Genomic DNA, 12,950 nt, shown 5'->3' with positions numbered 1-12,950 from the left:
TTGGGGCTTATTATATCCAGAAGAAATGTTGTTGAAAATAATTTTACAAGAGAGTATTTCAAGAGTAAAATATCTATGCTGAAAACCGAGGTTTTCCTTATTCAGGAGCCAAAAAAATTTCATACCAGATAAAGTTTCCCATTGACTTTAAGCTTTGGATCAGAGCCTAAAATAGTTTGTTAAGCATGACTTCTGCAGGATAATAACAGTTTAACTGGAAATATTTTTCTAGGTGTAAGCACTCTAAATACCTTGAGAATGAATGTTCACAGCATGCTGAAGTACTTCGTATTATTTCAAGTTTTATACGTCCTCATAGTTTTAAAATTATTACAACAATAGAAACAAAGAAATGGACAAAGCATAAGTGAATTGTTTCTAATTTCTTTTAAGAAAGAGAAAATGTTATTGTCTACCCTTAATGAATCGTTTTGTATTATTCTTGTGAAACTGATAAATCTCCTTTAATGTATCTCTTTAATAAATGTCACCTTCCAGGGCTTAAATATATTTTATTGTTTGTAATCGTGTAGTGTCAGATCGTACCAACACGCTCACAGTTTCCCTAAGGGGTTGCTGCTGTAGAGGAAAACTATATATAAAGGGAAATTTCCAAATCGGCGAAAGGTAAAATGTGTAGCTCACATAGTTAAGGGCATGATAAACCTGAGCTGTCATGTATTGATAACTGATGTCTGATAGCTTAATTTTATCTTATTGCACCAGATCAAGGACAAAGTGAATGATATTATTAATAAAGCCCTAATACTGAGTGAACATAGCAGTACTAATTTTATGTAAAGTTTCTAACTAATGCAGAGTGCAATAAAAATGTCATGAAGATTAATGCTTGGTGGAATTATCTAATGCTAGATAATAATTTATCTTCCAAAGTTGGCTCCAAGATAGAATCAGACCGGCATATTCCAGGTGAGAGTTTTCGTTCATTTCTGTTGTCTACAGAAAGAGTTTTCATTCTTTTTCTGTAATGCAGGTATGACATCAAAGATGACTACACCTTGCGCATTAAGAAGGCCATGAGCGCAGATGAAGGAACCTACACATGCATTGCTGAGAATCGAGTTGGAAAAGTGGAAGCCTCTGCTACCCTCACTGTGCGAGGTGAGCGTTCCCACGGAGGGAGGACCTGTCCCCTACACGGATAAATTGCTTTCTGACGAAATGGGCCACACCCTTACCTGGCATTGTTTGGGTTTCACATACCCTTGGCAATTGCGGGTGCTGGCACTGATTTACAACAATGAAATCCTGGTCCTGTTGATATTTCAAGCAAAATTTTAATTGACTTCAGTAGACTAGGATCTCCCTGCAGTTAAAGAGCTGTTGCAGTGTTTTTTTTATTGAAGGACGGATGCATATATAAATATACACACACATAAGCAAGCACTACATAACCATGGGCAAAGACTTTAATATGTGAGCCATCAGTTTAGGCTATTATTCATGTTTCTTTTTCTAATAAGTATAAGGAGTATAGTATGGAACTATGTTTATTAATGCCAAACATAATGCAGGTAGTATTATTATATGATTAGCTCTGCCATAATTAAACTCTACCGTTACTCTTTATCTGAAAGATAAACCCCAGCCAAAGGAATAAGAAAATCCTAATTAAATTTTGTAAGTATTACAAGGTAAAGACTATCATATTCTCTCCTAAAATATTCTTGGTCTCTAGTATCCACTCAGTGTTTATGTACTGCGGTTTGATGTGGTAAGGAGGTTTTAAGACTGGTAGAATAATGAGTTGCCAAAATGTCTTTTGTGACAGTAGATATAGACATGCTAAATATTATGGGGAGAGAAAAAGTTTTTAGGCTAATATTTCCATATGAGTAAATAGAATATAATAGTTATTACTTCATTCCAAAAGATAAGCAGCAATTTGGCACAATGAATATCACGCAGACACTATTTCACAGTTTAGTGGTGCATGCTGACGGTTTTCAGTAGAGCTGTGAAAGGTTAATAAAAACATTTTTAGCTTTATCTGTTCTTCTCTTTTCATACACATTAAATCAAATGTTCAAAGTCTCAATGGATTGCTTTATTAGAACTGGGGTCAACTGACCCAAGAGGCCAGCTTCCATTTCCATCCATTTAATGCATGGACACAGTTCAGTTTAATTTGCTGAATTCAAAGGGAAAAAAAAAGCACTCCATGGCTTTGTACGGGGGGAGATGTTAGTATATAACAAAGAAAAGAGAGTATTGTGATAATCAATCTGCTGAAATATTACCTCGGTGTTCGCTTTAGAGAATAAGTGATAATGCAGCTCTTCCCGTTTTTAAGCTGAAGAATCAGATTTACCTGCTACATGCTTGTGTAAGAGATTGTTCTTCCATTTTGTAACGTGAGGAAAAATAGTCACTACAGTGAACTCCCAGAAATACTCTCACTCTGTTCCTTTGTCACAGGCAGAATCATGGTATCCAATAAATCTGACAACCAATTCAATAGCCTTTAAACACTCCTAGAACTGTGTACACATTACTGGAGCAAGCCTTTTAGATTTGCTACCTAGACTTGTGATATAAACAATAGCTAGAACCAAGCAAAAAACCCTTTGAAATCACTGAAGCTTGAACATGATGAAATTAGGGCGAAAAAAACCCAAGGAAATATATAATTTAATCGATTTTCCTACAGTAAAAGCAGGTTTTCATTATCTTGGGTATTCTTCCCCCCTGGGTTTGTAAATTATAGTCAAATTCATAATGTTTATCCAACAGAAGGAAGCCGTGATGTTATAAGGATATTAAATGTTCAGGATATGATAGAAAACCAGAAAAGCCAAGAAATTCAATGGGGAAGGTTATTACTCTGAATTTTCTGAAAACAAAGGTCTGGGCAAACACCCATTGACTTAGGGACCATAAAGAATGGTCCTTTTAATTAAAGGAAGCCATAATTCTGAATTCTTAAACTTTTGCCAGTTTTGTCTGAAGCTGCTTTTACCATAACTGCTTGTCATGTAGAGGAGCAAAAACACATAGCACTTCAAAATTTACTTTGAGGGTGTCTTGGTTCCTTGCAGGTGTTGTGGTTACAGCTGCAAACCTGGCAACAGCAGCATTGTCCTTAGCTCCCTCATTCGCGGTTCCATCTACTTAAAGCAGGGGATGAGGATGAAGTCAGGGAGTTTACATTAAACTGTCACAAAAAGTAACAGAATTTGAATTCTGTGGCTCAGCCTCCATGCCCTCTCTTGGAAAGGTGCACATCACTCTTATGTCTTATCTCTCTGCAGAAGCAGGAATGTGTCCATAATACTAGGAGACAGAAAGTCTTCAAATAAATGATGGGTGAGAAAGAGCAGCAGGCTTGAAATAGTTAAACGAAGTGGGTATGCCAAAGTAAGGATAAAGACACAGAAAGGCTGAGAACGAAGAATGTCCTTGCATGCTGTGTTACCTCTGGATCTGCATACCCTACTTTTGACCCTAGCCTACACAAAAGCATAAAGAGCTAGTTAACTTCTTAAAAAAAAAAAAAAAGAGAGAGAGAGAAAAATAAAATAAGAGAAAAAAAATCGTGCTGTTGCTCAGAAATGTGTAATTATTTCTACTGCTAAAATCGGAAGTTTGGCCTACCCAGATCCAACCTGGAGTCAATTTTATGTCCGACTTTTCAGTTCTTCTGAAAGGGGATGTCTATATTTTATTAAGAGGGACTGACAGCCCTCTTCCCCAGCACAAGTATAATGAAGGGCTGTTGCTATAATCAAGAAATCGCTTGTTGCAGCAGCAGCTTTCAATCTTGATATCAACCTGAAACAGTATTAACCTGTCGATCATTCAGCAGCAATTTTTTTTAGGAAGTGGAAGTTATCTAAACAGTAATTTGGGAGGTTCTGTGGCCTCAAAATCCCTGCGGCCACTTCAGCCTATTTGTTATATTTTCCTCAGCACCATCAGTAAGGAAAAAGCGGTGTGCTGTGAGCTTTTATGCCCGTTACTGAATGGGAAAAACCGTGTCCTGGGCTTTCTGTAGCCCTTACTGCTGTACGGACTGGCCATGCTTAAAATTCAATTGCTGTTTGACTGCGAAAGCAAGCGCCTTGCGTCTACTGGCATGACATTTGGCAGTCTGCGGCTTAAACTGATGTGTTCATCGGGATCTAAAAGTTTGTGCTAATGCAACGCAATTTTTTCTTTTGTTAAGTATTAACAATGATACTTGGTGATGGCATGCAAAGATAATAAAAATGTTTCTCAGAGAATGGTTCCAAGCAGGCTGTTCAGATGCTATGCTCAAGTAAATGTGATAAGAGTGGCACGTGACTGAACAGTAACAGCAGTAAACATTTTACTTAGGCTGTCTGTCATTTGAGGGGTTAGCGATCATGGTAGTATCCATAGTGGAAGGTAGCATTACACGTCATGCATTCTGACAGATATTCTTTTCTTTTTTTAATTTCTTTTTTATGTTCTCACTACACCATTGTAATGTCAACAGCTCGCCCCGTTGGTAAGTAACCATCCTTCTATCCATTTTAGCATGGCTTCATGCAATGCTTCATCTTTCATTTGCAACAGCATTTAACTGGCTGAAGTTAGCAGCCAGCGCTTCATAGTTTTAACTGTCTAACACCAGGCAAGTGATTTTGACTGACAAAGTGCTATTTCTGGACTTTGTGTTTTCTGCTGTGTCATGTATAAACGCATTTACCAAATCACGAACAAATACCAATCAGCGAAACGGGGTGGGTGTGGTGATACTGAGCCAAAATCACTCATTCAGGCATTTTTAACGGTCTGTTTAAGGGCCTGGTATAAAAGCCATTGAAATCAACGGAAAGGATTGTATTGACTTCGGTGAGCTTCTATCAGGCCCTAACCGATCAGCTCATTATGCTTTTATTGCATAGCAGTAAAAGCACAGGCTTTGCATGTCCCGTCTTTCTTGTATCTTTCAAAGAGTTTTGAAATTAAATAGTCCTGAAATTGAAGAGGGGATGGAGTAGATTTCCGTGCTTGTTAAGAAAGTTCATAATTGATTTTTGCCCTTGGGTCATCTTTGAATACATTTTGGAATGTGCTGTATAGGATGCAGACTGTTTTGAATAACAAGTCCAGAGGAAGATAACCTCTGGATTTTGAATCCCCACACTAAAAATTTGTTTCCTTCCTATAACTTTGAAATTATTTCTGAAAATTCGTAAAAATCTAACTGAGCATAATGGAAAAATTGCAACTGTCAGTGGCTGAAATTCACTTTTGGTGTTCAGAAGTATCCTAAACATATTATTTAATTTTCATTCACGGATGTTTACTCTGTGCCTATATATTTTCTAAATACTTTAACCAGTTGCACTGCTCCTCTGATTTTTGTAGTTTGTGTTTAGATGTATCTTTGTATCTTTTAGAATAACGATATGGTTACTCTTGATTTTTTGGATTAGTGTGAAAAGTATGTACTGGTGTTTACAGAGAATCCTGAGGCGTTTGGTCTGTCTTTATGTAGTCAAAAGTTATGTTAGATACGCATTTGACTAACGTTTGTGAGTTTGAACTTGTCCCAGCTCTTCACTGTTACAAGTTGGAGGAAGATAGGTTGGAATAATTTAAGGATAAAATCCAGGTTAGGCCTCTGTTTCCAGAACCAAGGTGATCCCATGCTTATTAGCTTACTAGCATAGGCATAGCCAAGCCAAGTACCTCCACAGTCACGGCACGGCTTATCCTTACCTGGAGAATTCCCTGTGCCAAGCAGAAATTCGCTGTTCTCCATTTGGGATTTTGATAGCAAGCTTTAAACCCCAGTCACTACTGTATTATTTTGTCATTGTGCTAGTTCTCGAGAAATGAATTCCCAGGAGTTCTAACTGTGTAAAACTGGAGTAAACTCATACAAAAATTTTTCCTTTGCTTAGAAAAAAGTATAAATTTAGCATGCTTCTGATGTAACTCTCTCATGTTGGGGGGGAGTGGTATGCTAATAATGAAATCTCCTCCTCCATTCCCTAAGAAAATGCTACAAGATTAAGAGTGTTTTACTTCTAGTTATTTTTCTCACTTTGCTCACTCTTAAAGGAAAGGCAAGAAAAAAAATCACAAAGTAGAGATTGTTTCAGGCTCTGTGAAAGCCACGTAAAGTAAATGACTGGAGATTCACAGGAAAATGATAGGTTTCAGCAGCGTTGGTGGTGTCTTATTTCAGAACGCATTCTTTTTTAAGACTTTCCAGGCTGTTGAGTCATCCATGATTCCATCTCCAAAGCTTATACAGAAGCTCTTGGTCTCAAGTTACTTATGTCCAGGTATATGATCCTCTTGTGTGACCATGCTGTGATCAATTTGTCATATTCCCTGCCTATGCTATTTTATTTTGTTACAAGTGAACATCTGGTACAAAGAAAATTCTTCTTTTACATGAGTTATTCAGGAAACATAAATTAGAATGGTTGACTTTAAAATAATTATTATAAGGTCATACGGTCTGTATCAATTTTTTTTAATTCAGTGATTATCTTTGTGAATTGTGAAAAGATTGTTAAATAAGTTTAAGTCCAACCCCAAAGATATTTAACATGTGGAATTCCTGTACAAGTGTTTATGTAGTTATTTGTGTATATAAGCAGATCACTTTCTTTAGATCACTTTTATCTGACCTTGTGCCTGTAGAAAAGGCAATACTGTCCTGATGGTGTATGCCTTATTGTCTTTTGCTTAAGGACCTGAAGTGAAACTGATTTCTACAGCTCATATCTCTGTTTCGGAGAAGTGTAGGTAAAGCAATGGCTACCTATCCTGTTTTTTGAAAATTTAAAGCCTAGTAAAGCAAAACAAAGTAACTTCCCTCTCCACCACCAGTTCCCCACCAAGAAGCCCAAATGATCATCTGTTAAAAGTGTCATTTGACAAGAATGGTGAATCAAATCTTGTAGCATTTTTTTGATCAGGAAATTGGAATGCAGAGCAAAAATACATCTCCTTACAGAAAGGAAGCTAAAGCAAACACCACTTAAAGTTATTAAGCTCACAGCTCTCTAGGAGGATAACATTTTAACAGGAGTATGTCTATATAGTTATGTATACGTTATGTAAACGTATACATTTTAACAGGAGTATGTCTATATAGTTATGTATAGTTATGTAAACTGCCAGGGAGCAGTTTAAAAGTTTATATTCTTTCATGACACCTGAGAATTATCTATGTACCTTTACCTTTCATCACTACCTCCAATTCAAAGCAGACATTTTGTCTTTATTGTGTTTTAAACAAGACCAAACCATTTTCTTTCAATGCCTTGTCACTGAAGAAGAGAAGAATGCTTTTTTAAGGTTCCAGCATTGCAATTCTTGTTGCAAACTGAATCATTTCATTTTCTAATTGGTTTTTGCCTGTTTCAAATATTTATATTCTATTAGTTGTGATATTTTAATTTAAATCTCAACTTGAGTGATAAATTCAGGAGTGGGATTACCAATGACCATGTTAGGTTTAAGCAGTTAACATATGGTATATACTACATAGACAAAATGAGGTTCTGCCCGAGGTGGATGGCAGCTGGGGAATTTAACAGCTCTATGCCAGAATACTCATCACGTTTGGATTTGCTGCTAGGGATAAATGTGTTGCCTGTTTCTAAAATAGGTGTTCTCTTATTTATAACCTTTTGAAAAGATTTCTGACAGGATTTACAACAGATGGGTTTAGGAAACAAGATATTTGTCCCTATTTAGGTAATTTCTGTTGTTATTTCACTCATTAGATGGATTTTCCAGATGAGCAAGTTAGTATTTTCTCACTTTCACATTCTGCTCTATTTCTTATGGCAGTTGGGCAGGAGAATAGCTGTTGAAGCAAGCACAAAAGCTGGGAGGAGCTCCAAAGTTTCATCTAGTCACACTGAAAGTAACACTGACAATCTTTTCAAAAGCATTTGCTATAATGCTTTGAGACGGAGGGCCTAAAGTTCAAAAAGAAGATCTATGAAAATCTGTCTGATGTTTCAGTTACCTTTTTACTAAACATCCAAAAAGTCATTCAGATGACAGAGTACTCAGCTTTCTAATTAATACTGGCTATGTCCAAGTGAAAATACAGTTCTTTGCATTTCAGTTGCCTTGCAATAAGTCAAGCTTACTTAATGTATTGTCATATGCTATGACTCATCTTCCCAGATAGAAGTGACGTGCAGCAAATAGCTAGATACTTTTGCCACCTGGATAGAAATCAAGTATTTGGAATTAACTAAGGAAGTAAGAGGAGACCAACCAAGTTACAAAAACTTCACTTCCGTACCATGTTGGAGAAGAGAGAAACAGATAAGACACCTGCCATGAATTTTCCAAATTTCAGACTAATTAAATACAGTCTATTCACATTTAAGTGTAATGTGACTGTATGATGCATTTCATTCTGCTCTGGGAAGTTTTCATGTCATAAATCAGCCTGGCATGACTTAATGGTCTATTAAGAGTGGTGCAGCATGAAACATAAAATAGAAAGGGCCGTATTTTAAACAAAGTTGTATTAGGTGTTGTGGCTTGAAATCATATTGTTCGGATGGTTCAGACTGGTAAGTGAGAAAAATCTCTCATTATTCTTCATTCTGACCCTTGCAAGGAAAGTCATAGCATGAGTGCTTTTTTTTTTAGTATATTCATGAAAAGATCACCTTCACTTGAGACGCTGAGGATCTATACAATATCAGTAATGGCGATTGGTGTGTGACAGAAGAGATGAGATCATGCTTGCAAGTATGGTGCCATCTTTCAGTGGCAGAAATCTCAAATCTATATCAAAATGATACTGCCTGTCTGCCTGCTGCTACCATCTGTGGAAATTTTCAGAAGAGAATGAGGATACCAGTGGACATTAGGCTTTTGGGATTTGTTTCTTCCTTGGGCAAAAGAAGGAAGAATGCATTGCTATTGTTTAAAAATAGGCAAATTCTTTAAATTAAAGAGAAAAGGTTACCATAGAAGGAAATTCAGATTTCTTTGTATACCAGTAAGAAATTAAAATATGGAGCTGATTTGTTCTAACAGTTCTTAGACTTTTAAAGACCAGTCTAAAAATCCTAAAGTCCTTAGCATTTCTACTTTGGAAAAACCCCATTGGCTGAACTTACACTTGAATCCTATAATGACTTCAGGTATCATAGAAATACAATGTTTGCTATATGTGGGCCAGAATGTCTCTGCAAGCGGACATGGTGCACATTAACCACCGAGCATTTATGTGCTGGTCCACAAAACTCAGCTTCACTTCCAGCTGTTCCACATCTTCTTGGGTATGCCATATAGTGATGAGAACAGAAACATAGAAGATCTCGTAGAGGATTCTTCTTCAATGATAAGCGTGAAAGACGGCAGTGTAGGAACTTGAAGTTTTTGGAAGTCACACTGTGATGTCCTGGCTCATTCCGCTACGGTACCAAGTATGTGCCAGTACTCACACTGTTTCTCTTTAGAGAAAACCCAGTTACAGCAAGTGCAGGGAAGTGATCAAGGGCCTCCTTTTTTCTTTTTTTTTTTTTCATTGCTGAACTCTCGCTTGGGAAAGTTTTAAGAAGTTTGCTGTGTAAATCTTTTTTAACTTTCCTGAAGTGTGCTCAAATCAGCGGGAATTTTTTTCTTCAGTGGATTCAGAGTCTCTCCATAAGTCTTCGAAGATTAGTGTATGAAGAAGTCTTTTGCTGTGTTGCTTCCCCCAAACTTTTCCTTTCCTTTTTTCTAAAAAGAGAAATTGCTTACTTTTCCTTCAGCAGGAGTATGGAAATCAGTGCATTAACCCATTCATTCTTACCTTTGCCTTCTTTGCTCAATTGCTGCTAGCCATATTAGTTTGGATGTGACCTTGGTATTCAACAGCAAAATGACTGTATGCCCCATTCCTTTAATGCTAACATTGTCAATCAATCAGCATGAATAGTACTTTTTTCTTCCTCACTCCTTTTCCTCTCTTCACTTTACAGTGGCCCAAATTGAGCAGAATATCTCATCTCAGCCTTTTTTATTCTCAAGGGTAAACAAACCAGGAACTTGTCATCTTTCTCACTATAGATGTAGCCTATTAGCCTATCTAGCTCTTTACTCTTCTCATCATCTCCTTAGCTCTTCTCTTCAGCATGTGAATTCATGGGTTTTTTGAAGGAAATAACCGGATTACACTTGTTTTGAGGAAATGTGACTACATCAGCAAGGGGTAAGCTGCTCCTTTTTAAACACATTACCAGCAAACTCTCCTGCTATCTCCCATGACAAAAGGAATCATGATGGATTACATGTCTTTTTGTTGGCATAATTTGTTTTATTTGCTAAACTCACAGAAGGCGTAATAGCACCAGCCATCCCCTAATGGTACAGTTTACATTAGCAAGTGGGGGCGGGGAGCAGGAAGTGGATGCCTTTCCTGCTATGTAGGAGACAGAGTTGGATTTTTTTAATACTTATTCTCATAGTTTTGTTTTATTGTCATTAGTCCTAGGTAAGAAGGAAGAACAAATCCTTGGTAGTAATTTTTTTTGTGCTTCAACTTTTGTTATAAAAATGACAAATGCAGATTCGGCAGTTAACTGAAATTGGCAGGGAAACTTTGACTATAAACCAAACCTGCTTTTTCATTACTCTTTATCTCACATCTCCTTTTTTCCCCTGTGCAGATTTATCCCACTTCTTTCTTTTAGGTCATCCAGGTATAAAAGAGAGATTTTGTGTGTCAAATTATATAAGACAGTTAGCATTTTTTATTTATTGGTTCTCTAGACTTCTTTCACCTCTTGCAAAGAAAGGAAAAAATGCTTATGCTTCCACACTTTCAAAGATAATCTGCTTCAGTGTTTCAGACCAAATGAAGGATAAAAATGTTGTTATATGTGGAATTCAGAACTTGAATTTAAATTGAAGATTAGAACAATTAGTCCAGGTATTGAAGGAAGGTTTAGCGTTCTCAAATGATTCTCAAAGTTCTCAAAGTGTGATCTTTTCACACTGTTGTGTTTTCACATGGCTCATCTGAAAACAGTAAACAAAACAAAACAAAAGGAATTTCTTACTTTCCATGAGACAGGAGCAGCTTGAAGGACACTTACAGCAGAACTAGTCCTGGTAATAATCTTGCTGAGACCTCATTTCTCCCTGCTTTCTACCTCTGCCCCATTGTAGCCTGACTCCTCTCCCCCAGTGCTTCCTCTCATTCAATCTGCTAAAAGTTCTCCCTGCATGACCCCTGTGCTTCTAATTTTGTGTATTTGATCTATTGGTGCAGGACACATGAGAATTAATTTTGAAGACGTGTCAATGTTATCAATGGTATCTGAGCTATGGATTATAAATACTCTCCTAGGTTATGGGAAGCTGCTTTTCAGAAGAATCCAAACCATGTACCTACTTTGCCACCTGCACCTGTTTCATTTTAAAATAATATCACAGGTCTAGTGAGGGGCTTCATGAATCATTTGTTATCCTCACAACGTACACATTCCTCATTTTTATTGACAGAACCATCCACCTGATGAAGAAATCATGAAAGAAAGAAAGAAAACATTCTAAATGAACAAAGAAGAGAACAGAGTTAAAGAAAAAACTAAATTTCCATAAAATGAGATGTATACACTTGTTTCAAAGTCCAACTGCACTCGTACAGGCTAGGAAATAGTTATAGATTCCTATGTTAACATGATACTCGTGGAAGAGAAGTAAAAGGAAACTAATTTCCTAGGCAACTCAGTCATAACTAGCATGCTAAAAAGTTCCTTCCTTCCTGGTCTGTGAACACACCTAATCACTGGAGCACACCATAAGATTGAGAAGTCTTTTCACTTTAAAGAAAATGACCATCCTAAACTTCCATTAGTTTATCCCTGGTAAGAAATATCTGAATTAGTGATAGGCCTAAGTTTTTATCCTCTCAGGCTTCTGTAACGGCTCCTGTGTCAGAGGCTACACCCTTGATGTGTCATTAGTCACAGCTAATAGTGCACTAAAAACTTTGTGTCCTAAGAACCACACATCACTTTTGGTACCCATCAAGAAGACCTGAACTTCTGAGGAAAGAAATGCTGACTCAGCCCAGGTTTCTGGTGTTTGAGACTGGAAATATTTTCTGTTTTCCTCTATTTACTCCATCAGCAATAGTAGCCTTGCAAACCATCTTTCAAAACTCCTAGACTTTCATATCTGCGCTTTTTGGCAGCTCATGCCACACAAAGGGCAAACGTTGCTACAGCAAGGTGTATAAATAGGGCCTTACAGTTGTCTTTTGCATTTGTATCACAAAAGCATCCAAAAAGTCCAATATCTACCAGACCTTCTAGAAAAATGTAATCAATGCCACACAAAGGTGGGGGATCATTATTTTCTTTCAAGAATTCCTGTACTGCCTTCAACTGTCATCTAAGCCAGTGTCTGGAACCAGCAAAGCAATCTTATAAATAAGTAGTCCTACTCCATAGATGATGTTGAGGGTTACCTCCCTTTTCAAAATACGTAATAACTCAGCTGGAGTTCTGGGGACTTCTGCTATCTTCCGTATAAACATCTTAGAGGCAAGTCTTGATCTGTATTTGGTAAGACTGGAACTGAGTTTGATCTTTTAAAGTATGCATATGTATTGAAGATCAGCTGAAGTAGCCACGTTAATATTGTCGCTGCGATAAGGGTTTGGGATGAGCATTGAGATATCCAGTTTCAAGTCTGTGAGGGCTTTGCAAAAGAAGAGTGTGATGTTGATGGGGTTCCTGAAGTCGGAAGGCAATTAGGGATAGGCGCCATTATCTTATCACCCTAACTGACTCTCTTACTTCCAGGCAGAGCTACTGAGTATTGTACCAGGTGTAACTTTGATTGTTCTAAAGGGTTATTATGAAATTAGTTTATTGCTGCAAATGTACAATGATGAAAAAGACTGTAGATGGGAATATTAGGTTGCTCTGCTGTCTCTTCCCTGCTGAAGCAGAGCTGCGTCTTAAAGAATC

The 12,950-nt window shown here is 37.2% G+C and overlaps 1 protein-coding gene across 1 annotated transcript in view; it reads left to right on the top strand.

Moving 5' to 3' along the window:
* ROBO2 (roundabout guidance receptor 2) overlaps nt 1-12,950 on the top strand; it is a gene marked incomplete at both ends in the record, with an annotated part of 481,425 nt that overhangs the window by 353,696 nt on the left and 114,779 nt on the right. The window contains 2 exons of the mRNA XM_082008177.1: nt 995-1,122; nt 4,481-4,492. Coding sequence (XP_081864303.1) covers nt 995-1,122; nt 4,481-4,492 — 140 coding nt within the window. The remainder of the gene's footprint in view (nt 1-994; nt 1,123-4,480; nt 4,493-12,950) is intronic.

The sequence above is a fragment of the Phaethon aethereus genome (genome assembly GCF_964289735.1).
Source record: "Phaethon aethereus genome assembly, chromosome: 1".
NCBI classification, from domain to species: Eukaryota; Metazoa; Chordata; class Aves; order Phaethontiformes; family Phaethontidae; genus Phaethon; species Phaethon aethereus.
The sequence above is the reverse complement of the archived record's forward strand: the minus strand, read 5'-3'. Positions and strand labels throughout refer to the sequence as shown.